Source organism: Haliotis rubra, unplaced genomic scaffold (genome assembly GCF_003918875.1).
Source record: "Haliotis rubra isolate DU_JTF1 unplaced genomic scaffold, ASM391887v1 Scf75, whole genome shotgun sequence".
NCBI lineage: Eukaryota > Metazoa > Mollusca > Gastropoda > Lepetellida > Haliotidae > Haliotis > Haliotis rubra.
Genome location: NW_025767468.1, coordinates 2,229,089 through 2,247,559, shown reverse-complemented (window position 1 = coordinate 2,247,559; position 18,471 = coordinate 2,229,089). Strand labels below are relative to the sequence as shown.

Genomic DNA, 18,471 nt, shown 5'->3' with positions numbered 1-18,471 from the left:
TAGTTCTTTAGCATTGCAGAAATGGCTGTTCGGAATGGGGAAAAATGCGGTCCAGGTACTGTGAGGCAGACCTGAATGAAACAGAAACTGCGAAGTATCACACTTGTTAGCTCGTTGTTCTGGAAGTGTTAGAAGCGGCTGTACAATCACCATTACTGCCTTGAAATACTTGTTGAATTGAAGTTGTTCTTTATAGCATGGCTTTCATTATCAGAGAACATATAATTTATTATATGGCCTCTGGTTATATCTGAAGGACAAGAAGACAATGCAATTCCGGTTGTTGCTACTTAGAGATCAACTTCTCTTTAATAAGTGCGAAATAGAATGGGGCTTTTTTTCAATAAATCCAGAATAGTTGTTACAAAAAGGATATTCCAAAAGACTTTTGCATTGTAACTGTGTTTCGAAACTGAATTCTTTATTTTGGGGGATATTTAAGTGACGTAAAGGCGATGACAGCAACAATGGACAATGTTCTCCATACATTCGTATGACCATTTGTAAGCAAACTTTGCCGCCAACAGTATTTACCCACAGTTCCACACAGACAGCAGCTACGTCGAACTGAACTTTGAAAATTGTGTTTGTGAATGAACAAGAGAGCTGAAAGTGCTCATCCATACACCTGCATCATCCCAAAATCATTCTTGATTTTCTTTCTGCAGACTTTCTGCACATGTCATATCTGATACTTACATCACTGCCATCCACCGATGGCTTCCTAAACTTACCGCCAAGAAACATCACCTATGTGCCGACTCGATTACCCAGTGTTTTATATCCCCTCTAATTGATATGGTGATGTTGATGAGTTTAGGTTTACGCCGATATTAGCAATATTCCAGCAATACCAAGGCGGGTGACACCGCCAAGTTGGGAATCGAACCGCCCGGGTCTTCGGCGTGGCGAGCGAACGTGGGTAACCACTAGGCTACCCCATCGCCCCCTAAAGAATATGAAAATGTATTGTAATAGAGTGGAGAACGAATACACACGATCATCGAATATGTGCACAAGGTCGAATTACTATTTTCATATATTTACCTTATAAGTATCTTCGAAGGAAGACAAAAATATATCACAGGGCTTTCATCCACAGGGGCTCGAATCAATGTTTGGACAATACCTTGTGTATTTTCTGTAATGAGTGTAGCGGTAGAAGTTTCTAAAATATTCATTTCTTCACCGATTTCGTTCAAATGTTAAAAACATGTTAATCATAACATATGAAAACAATATACAATTGCAAAAGTCTACGTTTTTATTTTTATAAATTATTGTCCAAACAGTGATTCGAACCCCTGTGCTTCCATCGCCCAGAGAGAAAGAAAAAATCTTGAGATCCCGGGGTCCACGGACCGCCTGTGAACCCAACGCATAATTGCAAATCTCAGAAAAGTCACTGAAGACGATTGTGTGATTTTTAACGCATTTGTTGTATTTTACAGACAGACAGACAGACAAGTTTATTCAGTAAAAGGCCACAGGCCCATCATACAGTCATTTGCATATGACATAGATAGTTTAGTGCACATGATGTGTACGAGGAACATTTCTAAGGTGCTGAAGTACATGATACAGAAAAATACTGACATCTCTTATGATACAATCATTATATGTTTTCACAATGTTAATAAAAGTGGCATTTGGATAAACAATCAGTCAAATATTTCTGAATATATCTTAACCTTAAATCAGAAAAAGCGTTCACACTTAAGGAGTACATGGAATTCAGCTTCAATAACATTTTTGTCATCCAATTTACAAAATAAACATAATCTCTTATTGTAATTAACTTTATTGTATCTTCCAGTTTCAACAGCTTAATTAAAATGACCACATCTAAATTTAGAGAGTGCAAATCTGAGATGTAAAGGAATATCAGAATTTAAATACCTTTCCACATTTGAAAGTGTGAGTCCAGCGTTAAACAACAAACGTATTGTATTTTCATATGAACCCAGTTTGGCGTGATATGTATCAGTTTTGTCGTAAGAGCGTGACGTGAGCAGTAAATGCTTGAGTCTCAAGCAAAATGCTTGAGAGAATGATATCACTTCATGGGCGGATCCAGGAATTTCGAAAGGGGGTTGGGGGGTGGAGGGTCAGGGGTTTTGAACACCCTGAACCCCCCATTGGCTCCGCCAACGCAAAACAAATCTTCAATGTGGTCTTAAGTCATTTTCAAAGGGGGGCTTCGAAAACACACACACACACACACACACACACACACACACACACACACACACACACACACACACACACACACACACACACACACACACACACACTGTCTGGATCCTGGATCCGCCAATGCATAACATTTAGGCTTGGAGTCTTTCCACGTGGACAAGGCGCCCTACATCGGGTCAGGAGCTCCGTTGTTCGAATCACACACGCACGGACGCACGGACTCCTCAAACATACTGGATCCGCCAATATGTGCCATATATAGGCAATCGTTTACAGAACTGTCAGACGCAGAAGAACATAGTCTTGAAGCAAGGTTGATGGTGGCTGAAAACGAACCAACAAGGTGTTTAGATGGTGATGTATTTCATAAGTGTATCCGCATCAGTGGGTACAACAAGGACTGGTCAGCTCGGAGTCAGTATAATGTGTCTGAGTGGGGTATTCATGCTTCACTGCGGCATGGTATCTCAGTGGGCTAGCACTATAAAACCAGCTAAAGTCTTGGCAAGTACAAGCAGCCGCACATACACATACACACGCATGCACGTCGTCATATGAGCGAAATATTCTCAAGCACGACGTTAAACCCAATTTCACCTCACCTCACCTCACCTCACTTCATAAGTGTATCACATGCAGTGATGCTCTGGACCCTAAGTGTGCGGTGCCTCGGGGACATTTGTCTGTGTAGAATTGGTTACTAGCTTTGTTTGTTGTTTAACGCTGCACTCAACAACATTCCAGCTATATGTCTGTAAATAATCAAGTCTGGACCAGACAATCCAGTGATCAATAGCATGAGCATCGATCTAGCCCCCTTTTTGTCCTGAAAGTTTATTAAAAGACCATTGAAACTCTCGTAGAAACGGGTAAAAATGAACTGTGCGCGCACACACACACACACCTTTACTCAAAAAGCTGTATCCGCCCCTGACATGTGTCAACCAAGTCAGCGAGCCTGACCACTCGAACCCGTTAATCGCCTGTTGCGACAAGCATGGGTTACTGAAGACCAATTGGGTAACCCGGATCTTCACGGGTATCCAAATGTATAGCGCACAAGCCGTCCTTGTTCCCATGGGTGTTGGAACATGCACAGGAATCAATGATTCGAATTCGCTGCCATATCTGATTCCACAGGTCACTGGTTCCAATTCCAGATCCAGGGTTATGATGCTGGATTTGTGGACACCATCGTTGGTGTCTTTAAAACAAATTGGTAATCATCAGCGTCAGTAAACAGTTTTCACAGAAATTATAGAAAATCTTTGTTTGTTAACACTGATAATAAATTTTTTAAATAGGTATTACATTAGCTACAGGTACTCAATATGGGAGGCAACTCTTGTAGGCTTAACAATGAACCTTACTACATCAAGAGTTATCTCCCCTTGAGTAGCAGACGGCTTCATCTGTTGACACGGCAGATTTGACAGCAGAAGGGAAAAGAAAGCTGGTTCTAGATGATTTTGAAAGGAATGTGATAAATGCAAAAGATTTAGCTGGTAGACATGACATTCCTGTGTCTACAGTATACAGAACTTAAGTCAGGAGTTGGGATTGAGCACAAGACAGAGTCAGGGAGGCCAAGGAAGTTCAGTACTACGGATCGCCGGCGACGTCAAATTGTGAGTATAGGGGAAAATTGAAAAGCGTTGAGAATATCAGAATTGAGATGATTAATAGAGGAAATCCTCAGGTATGTAACGAAACCTTTAAAATGAATTACAAAGACTTCACTGAGTGAAAAAGCGCAGAATTCCCTCACCATTGATGAAAGATGCACAAAAAGAAAAACGTTTAAACTGATGTGGGCTCACGAAAATCAAGATTGGGATAATGTTTTCTTTTCTGATTAAAGTTCTGTCTGGCTTTTTCCGAACTGTGTGAAAATTTGGACAAATGATACCGTGAAACGTATCTACTAACGCCCACAACAAAACCCGAATTTTCACATGTGGTGTGGGATATCATCACGTGGAGTGACGCCGTTGTCTATTTTCACATTCTCACTGGGAATTTGACAAAGGAACCATAGAATCTATGTTGACATCTTAAATGATCACCTCCTTCCAACGGCCCGAACACTGTATTAAGATAATTGGATTTTCCAAAGTTAAAGTTTTAGACTGGCCCAGCTACAGCCTAGATCTTAACCCTATTGAGAATGTGTGGGGACTAATGAAGGAAAGAATAAACCAAAAAAGGAATTAGAAACATTGAGGATATGAAGAAAGAAGTGCATGGTCGAATATTGGGATACGCTGTCACACGATTTCCTACAAACTTTGATCGGTAGTACACCTAGGCGCATTCAGTCGTGTATTGCAGAGCAAGGAGGTCTCACAAAGTACTGGAAAGACACTTACTGTCTAGCGACCAGTTATCGCCGCGTACCAGTTATCGCCAACACCTGGCTGTAGCGCTTGCACAGACAGCTTGACTGTAAGAAAATCATATCTCAACATATTCATTTTAAGTAAAACGTCTTTGTTTATATACTTGCATTAGATATTTGCCGAAACAACTTTCTCAATAATTTCTGGGAATACTATACGTGTTTCCTTATTACATCAAGCGGACACGTAATAATGTACAAATATGAATCTGAAGTTATGTCTATTTTGTTTTGGAGGGAGATCAAGTTGCCTTTTTATCAGATAATGTTGCGTTTTGAGTAAAAGTGCAGTTAGAAGTGTCGTAAAATCCTTCAGCACCCAACACTGCAGGATTCTGTTTCTTCTGGACAATGTTTTACTGTTAAAAAATATCGATACATAATTAAATATTTGTAAATGATTGCAATGATTATGTTCTGTTGTCATTTCTTTTTTCACTTTCTTTGACACGTGGCCTGGAATTATACATAGAAATATCAGCCACGCATGTAAGAAGGCGTAGTAAACACTTTAAAAGACTGGTGAGTACATGATGTGAATACGTTGGTCAGCACGGGGCCGGGGGTGGGTTGGGTTGTGTGGTTATGCTTCAGTACAGTGGGTGAGTTTAACTTGCTTATAGCTACATTCCAGCAATATCGGGACACTCGATATGGACTTCACACATTGTACTTATGTTGGGAATCGAACCCGGATCTTCGGCGTGACGAGCCAACGTTTGAACCTCTAGGTTACCCCACCTCCCCTCTTTAGTACACAAACGTGCAACACACTTACAGACTTCAGCAAATCGTTGTCATAGTTGATACCTAAAATCGTAGGTTCGAATCCTGATCACACCTGGTTGTGTTTGAAGCACCATGCTCGTTGTCGTGGGTTTCGCAAGAGTGAGTGAGTGAGTATGGTTTTACGCCACTTTTAGCAATATTCCAGCAATATCACGGCGGGGGACACCAGAAATGGGCTTCACACATTGTACCCATGAGGGGAATCGAACCCGGGTCTTCGGCGTGACGAGCGAACGCTTTAACCACTAGGCTACCCCACCGCCCCGGGTTTCGCAAGAGTGGTAAATGCATAATTACGGGCTTATTAACCCCATATGATGCGACGTGATTTGACCCAAAGCGGCGTAAAAGACATTCCGTCAATACCAGTTGCAGTCCAAACCCTCCTTTCATTTCGATGCAGAATCGGTCAATCAATTTTAAATGTTTGTATAATTATCATGTTCTGATCATTAACCGTTACATTTTATGTCTGATAGAGCCCCGCGCATATCGATCGTTTTAAGACGTCGGGGCTGCAGTGCGTAGCCGTAACGTCGTTTATGTTGTTATTGGTTTCCTACAAACATCTTCTTATGTACACACGCTCGTTAAATCCGAGTAGTTTGCGATCATCTATAATATCACATTGCATTTACCATTCCATCCTTTGAAATATCGCCATCAGTCTTGGAAATTTGATGAAAACGACCACGTGAAGACGCTAATTTGTTTACATAAAGGATTATGGCTCCATTTGATATTTCTGCAAACAAAAGCCCGACTCGTCGCGGGTTTTTTTCATCACAGCCATTGATTATTTTTCTAGGTGCAAATGGACTAAGCCTGATGTCACCGTGCACTAAGTGGCATTGAACAAGGTAAGCCTATTATGAATCTTAAACCGTAATTAATACACGGTTGTTGTATGTTTGTATGAGATGCTAATTGCGATGTTAATTGCGATGTTAGAGTAATTAAACAATTGGAGCGTCCAGTCACGATTTATGACACATGTTAATAGACAATGGGCAAGTGTGAAGCAAATTTGCAAGCTTTTAAAAAACAATGAATGAACTACTATTATTCGGAAGCTAGAAATTAGCGTTTATTTGTTAATGCCGCCCTCTGCAATAACCCATGGCAGCAATATGCCGCCGGCTTGTAAATATCCTCTGGGCCTGTGGTAGACATTAGCTGGAAGCGTCCGTTAAATCTCCATCAGTCAGAAATGTAAACAGTCATGTTGTATTCAAATCAACTATTTCGCTGCAAAATTATGAGGGCCTGCAAATAATGACCAACCACATTTGCAATCAGGGGCGGTGGGGTAGCCTAGTGGTTAAAGCGTTCGCTCGTCAAGCCGAAGACCCGAATTCGATTCCCCACATGGGTACAATGTGTGAAGCGAATTTCTGGTGTCCCCCGTCGTGTATTGCTGGAATATCATCAAAATACTCATTCACTCACTGACAATTACCATCAGGATGAAATGCCAAGTTTTAGCCAGAATGCGCATGGTGGCAAGTTGAATCAGGGAGACTATATAGTTGTAGAGTATCCCTGGTTGAATCTCACAGAAACCTCACGAAACACATGGGATACAGATGATTTATTCTTTCCTTTCCTTTTTTAAATGCCCAGTACATCTTAAATTTCAATTATTCCGTATACTTCCATCAACAAAACATTATTATATACTTATATTTGTGAATACAAAATGAGAGAAGATCGTTTTAGATTTTACGAGCGCTTCCGGCATTACTAACTTCGTATCCGACATATGAACTCTCGTACAAAAGAGTATACACATGTTTGATTAGTGAGTGAGTGAGTGAGTTGAGTTTTACGCCACGTTCAGCAATATTCCAGCTATATGGCGGCGGCCTGTAAATAATCGAGTCTGGACCAGACAATCCAGTGATCAACAGCATGAACATCGATCTGCCGATGACATGTGTCATCCAAGTCAGCGAGCCTGACCACCCGATCCCGTTAGTCGCCCCTTACGACAAGCATGGGTTATTGAAGGCACATTCTAACCCCGACCTTCACGGGTCATGTTTGATTAGACTAACGCTTAGTCCCTGAATATATATAATTTTGATAGTAACAAATATACCCATTAAAATTGAAAAGGAGCCCTAGTGAGTTGGGAGAACCTGGGGAAATCTAGACTTGCTTCATTTAGAGCTTTAGCATTGCAGGGAAGGCTAGGCTGTAGGGAAAATAATGTGGTTCAGGGACTGTGACACAGACTATAATGTTTGATGGAAAGTGAAGGAAACTAGAAATGGTCACTAAATGGTGATAATTTGTTGCGGGTATCATATTTGTGTTTTGGATCCTTAGTGGGCATTGTTTCTCATGTATATTTTGATTTTATACTATATTTCTGTGTATCATGAAACCAAGAACCAATGTGTGAGTGAGTGAGCAGGGTTCAACGCCACCAACAGTGTTCTATATATATCACGGAGCGTTAGCCAAACTTCGGAAGAGAGCCGATGCAGGTCTTACAAGTTTACCTCTTTGGTAAAGTTGGTGGGGTAGCCTAATGGTTAAAGCGTTCGCTCGTCACGCCGAAGACCCGGGTTCGAATCCCCACATGGGTACAATGTGTGAATACCATTTCTGGTGTCCCCCGCCGTGATATTGCTGGAATTTTGCTAAAGGCGGCATTAAACCTTACTCACTCACTCACTCTTTGGTACAAACCAACAAGCAAACGCGCCGACAACTCCAGACATATTCGGGGCGAACTGGAATTCGCAATAACTGTAGGTTTCTAGAGCGCACAAGGGGCGCAACCTTGTACGTCAAATTTCGTCGTTTTACATGACTGCAACCGTGACCCCTACAAACAAATACCAATGGATCGAGCTGTAAAGATATATAACAGTGAATATACCCTGCATGCGGTTATAGTACAATGCACGGATATAACTTAGATATTTCTCACTATTCTCAAAGTGGCGTTAGACCTTCTTTCTTGGTCGACTGTATACCTAAGGGCTCCCCCGGTGAGATTCTCCGCAAGAATTGACACCTAGAAACTAGACTAACAGCTAGTCTCTGAATGAACATATTTTACAGAAAAACAGTTCACAATAAAACAAATAAAATATAATGAAAAGGAGCTCTGAGACTTGTGGAAAGCTGATCTAGCCATAAATTCTAAACTTGTATGGGGTATCTTGGATATAATTGTTTCAGGGTCTGTATGACAGACTCACCCAGGAACCTGTACTTGTCGTAAGATACGATCAGATGGATCTGGTGGTCAGAGGCCGTTAGTTGTTTGTTTGCGTGTAATTAGTTGTTCATGATATCATCCACCTGTTTGTTTTTACCCCACATTTATCGATGACATACTGAGTGAGTGAGTGATGTTTAGTTTTACGCCGCTTTTAGCAATATTCCAACAATATCACGGCGGGGGACACCAGAAATGGGCGTCACACATTGTACCCATATCGGGAATTGAACCCGGGTCTTCGGCGTGACGAGCGAACGCTTTAACCACTAGGCTACCCAACAGCCCCTACATGACATACTGACAGCAACCTATCTGAATACATTTGATATCTTGAAAGATCGATAACACCAGCATCATAAGTCATCGTTTGATTTATTATGAGGATAGATAAAAAAACCCAATAAAAACAGACACCTGGAACCCAGATTTGACTTTGCCTCTTATTTTCTCAGAGAAGTTACTCAAACACTGTTTACATGCACGTAAGCTTAGCGTATACTACGCTGTAACAGTGTGGTACCACACCCGATGAGGTTTTCACACGTTCAGTGCGGGTCAATTATCACCGTTTCTGCAGGTAACAGTTTGGTCAACACCGATTAAATGGGAACATATCGATTTACAGACAACCACAATTAACGCAGAGCTTTACATATTGAGGTGTTCATGGACATATGCAGCCGTGTTTGTTGACATACATATAACTAAGTATTGTACCATCATCACCTCACCTCACCATATTCAGTGATTAGTCTTTTTTTTACCTGGCAGACTTCAGATTTCAGTTGCCCATAATTTGATTTCCCTGTGATGTTGTCAGTTAGAATGTTTTTTACCAGATTTCAAAGGAAAATGATTTACATTCCAGTACCCCGCCAAACGCTCTCTCTCTCTCTCTCTCTCTCTCTCTCTCTCTCTCTCTCTCTCTCTCTCTCTCTCTCTCTCTCTCTCTCTCTCTCTCTCTCTCTCTCTCTCTCTCTCTCTCTCTCTCTCTCTCCGCCCATGCAGTGTTATGTAACAGTATGTCATGTTTAGTTTAAAGGTGTTGTCATTTCTCGTTCAAACTGAAAAAATCGTTGCGATTTTACACTGAGATCATCGTCATAAACCACGCAAACACCACGCAACAGAGGAGCGTCTCACTGATCGACGGTGTGTCACTTTAATGACTTTCCCAATTGTTCACGGGGATAGACCGCTGGTGAATCATCACTGTACTTTAACAGTGGAAGCAAGCGACCTGTTTGGTTTGTCGGTACGTCGTTTCCACATCGTGTGTGTCTGCGTCATAAGAATTGCGCTGTGACCTCTGACCAGAAAACCCGTGACGATTACACATCGCCAGATTTAGACAAACACGTGGGTACAATTACGTGCGTGAGTGCGAGAAGTTTCAGTATTACCGTAAAGTTCCCCGGTGCAACTATCCAAGCTATTTCAGATCATACCCTGCCTGGCAAAATATAATGGAAAGATGTATGTGTTCATAAGGCTGAAGGTAATATTTACACTTAGACAATCGGATAAACTTTCAAATGCTCAATTCACAAAACAATTAAAATTGTGTCAATTCATTTAGTTATAGTTGATCGTGCACTGCGTATGTGTGTACGTGTGTGTGTACGTGTGTATGGTGTTTTTTGTGTACGCCTCTGTATGAGAGAGAGAGAGAGAGAGAGAGAGAGAGAGAGAGAGAGAGAGAGAGAGAGAGAGAGAGAGAGATTGGGGCGTACTGACCCTCACAGTTAGCATGTCTTAGTTGGCTACATTCATGTAAATCATGTTACGAAAAGAGGCCATATTTTTCTGAAACAATACTCAAATATCTTGGAGATGTAAATGTAAATATGTTTTTACAAGTTTGTGATTGATGAGTTAACGTTACGGAAATTGAAGCCTGATCACTTTTCATCTCGGAAAAGTAGCAATTTATTCACTATATAGTATATATGCGTTTTAAAAGTACTGCATAATAAAGTGTTTGAATAAGGCGAAATGTCAACAGCAACTCTCGTAACAAAACATAAGAAAAGGTATAACGTTGTCTCAAAATGTAATACTCGAATACTGCATTCTTGAAATTGTTTCAACGTTCTAAAAAACTTGTTATATTCCTCACGAACAGGAAAACAAAACATCAAAGTTTGGAGACACCCACAGATTAGATAAATACGCGTTTCGCAAGTTGTCACATTTGTTTTCATGTTCCGCATCAGCAACATATTTTGCAACGGATGGATTTTTTTCACATTAATTACACAAAATGATACTATTTAACAAACATGCTGAGGCGCGTTCCTCCTGGAGTTAATTCAAATTCCTCGACCGTTGCTATAAACAACCTGAAACATTAGGCTGAAATAGGTCAGGGGTCAGGCGGAAGTTATCTCATCCTCCTCAGCGAAAGCATTGTGGGAAAACGCTGCTGCTCCATTTGGAGTAAAATGGCACCGGTAGACTACACGATATGTGGATTAGCTGTAGTTATTTTCGCTAGTTGGTGCATAAATTGGCTTCTACATATATTTGCAATCGTATATGGGTAAGTTTTCAACATTTATTTCATTTCCCTTTTGTGATCGCCTATATTTAACGATTTAGCAAACCGAATACGTTTGACAGTTGAAGGGAACTTCTCTCACGCCTTTCACTCGCATTGCTGTCGAGTTCGTATGTTTGCCGAACGATCTGGTCTTTTCTATGGAATTTCATCGTACTACAGTCATATGGATATGTTTTAAAGTAAATTTTCATTCATTTTCTGTCGTTTAGAATTTGTGAAACAGTGTTTGGTTGTTTTCCCCATTAAATCATCATGCTGATTATGTTGACACAGAAAGTGGGCAGGGCAGGGTTTGGCACGCCGGTTGAACCGAGTTACTACGGCTTGTTTTCACCGGTTGATCACGGTGGATTTACTCTAAGCGCCTCAAAAATTACTAGCAGCAAATTCCAAAATCGCATTAAGGGTTTAACTTGTCGTTCTTGACTACAGTGCAATGTATACCATCATTAATATCACTATAGTGACAACGGAATGACCTTTTTTTTCAATATTGCAGACGAATGAATGAACTTGTTTTTGATTTATCCAGAAATTTTAAAAATATGTCGTGCATTTTGTGTGCTGTCTGGTTAAAATGGAACTTCAGCATGTTCATGATTTTATCAAGACTTCAAGTATTTTGAGTTAAGAGTGTAATTATGTTATTGTATTTCTAATTAAGTAATTAGGGATAATTTTATTTTTTGAAAGTTGAACATAAAGATATATTTTTTAGCATCAAAGTATAGGGGATACAGATTGACACAAGTGTAGAAACTAACTATTATTAAAAAGTAAAACTGCACTTGAATGTGAGATCATTATGTAGGCATAGTAAACTCAGCACGACAAAGCATTTTAAAGGTCCACTGTATGTACAGGTTTTGTGTGGAGTATTTACATTACTTTTTCAGAACTGTTTGTTACAGAGATACACTTGAGTTTGTTGTATGAACCCTAACAGTGTCACATGTGGTTATCCCAGCGTGGAGTGTGCTAGAAAGGAACACAGATAACTCGTTAGATTGACATAACCCCAGGAACTTCAGCTATTTTATCATCTTGGATAGTTTAATCTGCTTAACTGACACTACCCAGCTGTTCAACATGGCATAGGATAAGTAAGATACTACCATGATTACTTCAGAGTTTGTGTAAAGCAACAGTTTCTATTGCTGAGTTGTTGTGGTAACTACCAATGAAAAGTGATATTTCGCTATGAGATATTGTCGTTTAAGGCATCATTATCTGATGATGTTTCGCATTAGGTAAATGATCAGCATCTTTTTAAAATTTGAATCTAGAAGTCAGGGGATCCAAAGACACAAAATTCGGTTTGAAAATCGATATTGTGTAACAAAGTAACAGCAAAACAACATCACAGTAAATACTTATATTTGGGGAAGAAAAACAGTTTGACAACTATTCATTTCAGGTTCTTGTTTCAGTTTGTGTTACATAAAAATGGACATTTGTCATTTTATTCCATTAACAATTTCAGCCGAAACATATACATGATAATATTCTTATCAGTGTTTGAAGAGAGGCTCTTAGTCTTAGTCTGTCTCACAGTCCCTGAACCACATTATTTTCCGTACTGCCTACACCTCTCTGCAGTGCTAAAGTCCTAAATGAAGCAAGTCTAGATTTTCTCAGGTTTTGAATCTCTGGTCTTCCTGGAGCTCCTTTTCAATTTAAATGGTTTTTTTTGTTACTATCAAAATTACATATATTCAGAGACTAAGCGTCAGTCTAAAGGGTTCTGGGTTCCTAAAGTTTCAAACCCTACTCCCTTTGGATCACTGAGGTGGCTTGAGACCTCCAATCAGAAAGAACCATCTTACCTTTCAAATTCTTACATGATGCAACTAGCGTTCTAAATTGATGATGAAAAATTAAGTTTAGTTCAAGAAGCGTGAAAATAGAGGGGTCATTGTGAAAAGGTAAAGATTAAGAGAGCCCATTGATTCAAATAAAAGGAACAAGACTCAAGAGTCCCAATATTCCCTTTGATTTTGATCACTGTACCGTTGCACGTAGTGTCGTGATGCACCAGTGCTCAGTGAATTGTTCAAGCCAAACTGATAGTGGGTGATGATGCTTAATTTCATTGTCTGTGTTGATGGTCTGTGTGTGTTCAATAGCCCATAATGACTAGTGCTGTATTATTAGAGTGCAGTTAGCACCGTCATTACTTGTCTCTCTCTTGATTACAGAGCACAGTTCCTGACGGAAACTCATTAAGCAATGGAATTTATAGATTTTACTTTTCACATCAGCAGAGTGGAGAAACATTGCCAATGATAAATACAGACAATTTCTTTCTTCAGCTCCTCAGATAAATAGAGACCATATCGTTATCAAGGTAGCTACTCTGGAACACTGGGTGAAAATTGTTTCATCATGAGTAATTAGCATGATTAAACTTAGTTACTAGCTACAGCAACTGAATTATTCCTGTGTGAGTTGTGTTAATCTAGCATAATTTTCATATTCAAATTTGTGAGGAAATCTTTATGCTTCCCCAAAAAGCTGAAGAACACATGATTGTCATATGACCATGATGACTGGTTAAGCTGGTCCATGATTTGTCACAAATGTTCTAAAAAACGTTACAAAATGAAAAGTTTGTGGTCATTTGTAGAGCATACTATGACTCAGACTAAATCGTGATCAGATTAATATTGATTTTTTCTTGCTCACATGGTGAACCTAAAATCAGTAAGTGGAACACATTAGGTATATAAAGTTTGACTGGCCTTGAGGTTTGAGTATAATGAGCATTGAACATGTTGAATAATTCTGCTCGAGGCATGTATCATAAGATCTATGGCTATCTGGTAGTATACAAGATGATTGATCGCTGAGAGTCAGACTCTCATTGTCCCTTGCAAATCCCTTCATCAACTATAATAGACCTGAGGTATGTTAACCAGAATGTTAGCTATGCCTTGCAATGATATATCTAGATACAGTTTAGCTGACATTCAAACATGTTATGTCATATAGAAAACAATGGACAGCAGAGAGGTGTGATGCATCCTAATGTTTACGTTTCATGGCTTTGCATTATTGTATGACAGAATACACTGTTTAAAAAAGGCTCAAATTAATGTGTGTGTTTTTTCCAGATTAGACTAAATCAGAGTTTAGATTAGATTGAATCGTGCTTCTGTTAATTTGAAAGTAGGTTTTTCAAAAAATATTTACAAACTTCGAATTGTCAAAATGTGTTTATTTTCGAGGCTGTTTGTTGTGAACAGTCTGCAAGATATAATAAGGATGAAATGATGAAACAAAACTCCAGTGCAGCACAATAAATTGATCATTGATTGATACATGCTATGTATGAACCTGTATCATTATACATAACAATACGAAATACTAATCTTGTGTACTTAACAAAATAATATTCTTATTTAATTAAAGATAAATATTAACTTAAGAAACAAAACCCAGTTGAGTCCAACAAATCAGCATGGCAATGATATATATCAGAATTATACTAAACCATCCAATATAAGATTTTATTATAACGAAAACGTGTTTTAATCTGTCAGCTATTAAAACACATACAGAAAAGCTCCATGGAAAATGGTAAAGGTTAATTAACTTGAAGGAAAGTCAAAGCATTGAATATTATGGGTGAGTATTGCACCAATGTTTTACTCTGATTAGATTATATAGTTCAGTGCCCTTTGTATATGATCATGGTCAGATCAGTCAATACTGTTGTGAGAGGTTTATGGAGACTGTTTCAGACCTTAGGGCATAACCTAATCCATCTAGATACTGTAACGTTACATCAAGTTTGTACATTGTAGTTGTCAGTTTGTTTTCGTCTTGTTTCATCAATGAAAACCATACCCTGCAGCATATGATAATCTATGATTGCGAAGTTAGATTTGGAGAGCTTCTTATTATGAATATATGAATGACCCTGTTTCTTTCATTTTTTCAGAAAATGGAGGTTATCTCACAAGCTTCCTCCCTATGTAGCAGAAGAGCTCCCAGCAGTATCAATTTTAAAACCTTTAGTTGGAGTAGATCCACATTTATATGAAAATCTAGAAACATTTTTCAAGATGAAATATCCCCAGGTAAGTGATTTGTTGGCAGAAATAGTTATTGTATCAAATATTTATGCTTTGTTAGTTTTTCAGACGTTTCAGCATCAGATCAATGGTACTTGATCATGTTGTAGAATAGTGGGTGTGTATATGGCAGTCCGTGAAACTGGTGTGTTACTGTATACAGAAAGCATGAGATAGGTGGACATAATTGCTTTATTCAGGCTGGCAAAGCTATTCCAGGGATTCAGTTTTTCAGATAAATAGTTAAAAAGGTCTTAAACACATAAATAAAGTATTTCCATGCTTTAAAGTTAAAAAGTATTAATTCCTCACTGACTGACATGCCACATTTAAAATGGTATGGCATTATTATGTCAGAAAAACATGCCACTTTTGGAAAGGGCAGCATAATTATGTCACAAAGGTAAAATGAATGTGCTTAGGTCAGGTGAAATTATGGCCATCATTCTATAGGCCTGGAAGCGAATATCAACCAGAGAACATCATGAAATATGCCTGTGTTACCGTAATCATAACAATAAATATTCATTGAAAACGGATGACACTATGAATTCAGGTATCAAGCCCAGAAATCACTGTAAAAGTGACCTAAACTATCATGTTAGGTACTAGACATGGATGGACTTGGCTATGAGTCTGTTAGTCTGGTGAGATTTAGAGGGACTAGTTATTTTCTTCCCAAATCTTGTCTGAAATACCCTTCAGATTAGTTTGAAACGATTGTGGTACATCTACCCCAGTCACATCATATAAATATTATACAGTCTGACTTAGAGCCCTTTATTATTTTGTTATGAGTTACAAAACAACCAAGGTAGATTTTCTGGTCATAGTAGTTTTTGTGATGTACTAGTACTGGTTACAACTTACATATCTGATGATGTCTATTTTATTGATCCATGCCTCCTATATTGACTGAGTCGATGGTTTCATATTTCATGGATTGAATCACAGAGAAATCAATTTATCCTTTCTCGTTAATAACTTGATGAAAGCCGCTGGCTCATCAATTATGTGCACTTTGTGTAATGGAAACCCTCTGTGAAACTATCCATCATGCTGCAAGCAGACTGATGTAGATTTCGACAGGTGTCGTATATATACACATGTCATTTACGTCCCATATGACTAAGACTGTTAGATGCATTGAAATTGAAACATGTGGATGGTTATGTCTTTCATCGTTGTTTATTCATAAGTTTTTCGTGTGATAAGGATTCAGCTTATTTGTCCAGAATCAGTTATTAATGTTTCTATGGATGATAATGAGCCATATTTCTTAGATATGAATGATGATGGACATACGATCTGATTCCTCATGTATCAGTTACAGATTCTGTCATAGTGTTAGGAAAGTTTATGTTGACGACATGCCATCTTTTCCATGTTGTAAATGGAACTTGAATTTGTGCTGTAAAAATGTCCAACAGGATATGACGTTGAATCTTCTAGACATTACACTGTGTTGGAATTATATTTTTCTCTCAGTCCAAATTTGAAATATGTTGCATGGAATCTGCACATTTTGTGTACAAATTTTTATCAGTATAAATGTAAGTGACACACCGTAATATACTATGATGGCGGTTTATAGATACCTGGACCAGACAATCCAGTTATTGAAATCATGTGTCAATCGTCAAAACAGATACAATGACATCCATCAACTATCACTAAGTCACAGTTAGTCGTCTCTTACAACAAGCATGATGATCAAAGGAAACAGGGCCGGTTGTCACAGTGTCCATGACAATGTCCTTCCATCATGATGCTGCATTCCAGAGTGATGCAATGTCTGCCTCCCACATGTGAGCGTTCACGTAGGACAACTTCTAATCTGTCGTACAGATCCTGAAGCATATATATCCAAGGAAGCCCATGCAAGTCTAGAAAATATGTCAAGTCTAGATTTCCACAGCTTCAAATTAAGAAAGTCTCAGGGCTCCTTTTCATTATGTTTTATTTTCTACTATGAGCTATTTTTCTGTAAAATATGTTCATTTCAGAGACTAGTTGTTAGTCTAGACAACTACATAAAATCTAATATCATTCAGATTTTGGAAACTGAAAGCCAGTACGAGCAGACAGGGCATTTTGAACTTGCACTGGTGCAACCTTAAACTGCAGAATGCCACCTCTTATTTATACCTTGCACCCAGTGCATGCCACTATTTTACTGTTTAAGGAATACTGACATTAGCTGGCAAACAGAATGATGAGCAACTGGTGGAGGTGTGACTCTGATAACTGATACGGGCAATGATTGGTTGAATGTTTCTGTTCATGTCATGAAATTTTATGAAGTAGGATCAAATGACCTTAACAGCCCCAGAATATTTTGTTATGATGATGTAATAAATCACCAGTACCAAACTTCAAGTATTATTATATAGGTATATAGTTATACCAAGGAACTCCATCTGGCGGCACCCGTGAAGGTCAGGGTTAGAATATTGATCTTCAGCAACCCATGCTTGTCTGAACAGGATGGGGTGGTCAGGGTGGCTGACTGGGTTGACACATGTCATCGGTTCCCAATTGTGCAGATCGATGCTCATGCTGTTGATCACTGGATTGTCTGGTCCAGACTCGATTATTTCCAGACCACCACCATATAGCTGGAATATTGTTGATTGTGGTGTAAACTAAACTCACTCACTCACTCACCCACCCATCTGGGGGTATTAGTGAGCCATGCACACATTTTTGTATATCATTGCATAATGATCAGCATGTGCAGCCAGTTTTTGTCTGGTGCAACAAGGTTATTACCTGAGGTTGCACTTGGTGCAAGAAGGTTTCATGTCCATGTAATGTTTTCAAGACCTGGCAGATATTTTTTATTCTGCATTCGAACATTAAATCAAGAATAAAAGTTATTTGATTTGAAAATAATCACCAACCAATTTGTACCCCTTTCACATATACATCATTTATTCATGTAAGTAATTTCACACTTACAGCTTTACATTATGTATTATGGAAATACAATATGCCTTGTCATGCATTTTTGATACGGTGTGTAAATAAGGTATGTTAAGAGTGTACAGCATGCCTATTCATCAGTCTGTTCATGACTTTCAGCATGAAAAGGTTGACTTCTGTGAGTGGCGATTCTAGTTGGAGAGTCAGATAAGGACAAACGTTATGGATGAACAACTTCTTTATTCAGGTGATATGATGTTTCAATACAGATTCTTGCATCGATACC

At 38.9% G+C, this 18,471-nt stretch overlaps 1 protein-coding gene across 1 annotated transcript in view; it reads left to right on the top strand.

Moving 5' to 3' along the window:
- Positions 1 to 11,041: 11,041 nt before the first annotated feature.
- LOC124260052 (ceramide glucosyltransferase-like) overlaps positions 11,042 to 18,471 on the top strand; it is a 68,517-nt gene continuing 61,087 nt past the window's right edge. Inside the window, exons 1-2 of the mRNA XM_046694291.1 lie at positions 11,042 to 11,163; positions 15,128 to 15,266. Of these exons, the coding sequence (XP_046550247.1) occupies positions 11,066 to 11,163; positions 15,128 to 15,266 (237 nt within the window). The 5' untranslated portion in view covers positions 11,042 to 11,065. The remainder of the gene's footprint in view (positions 11,164 to 15,127; positions 15,267 to 18,471) is intronic.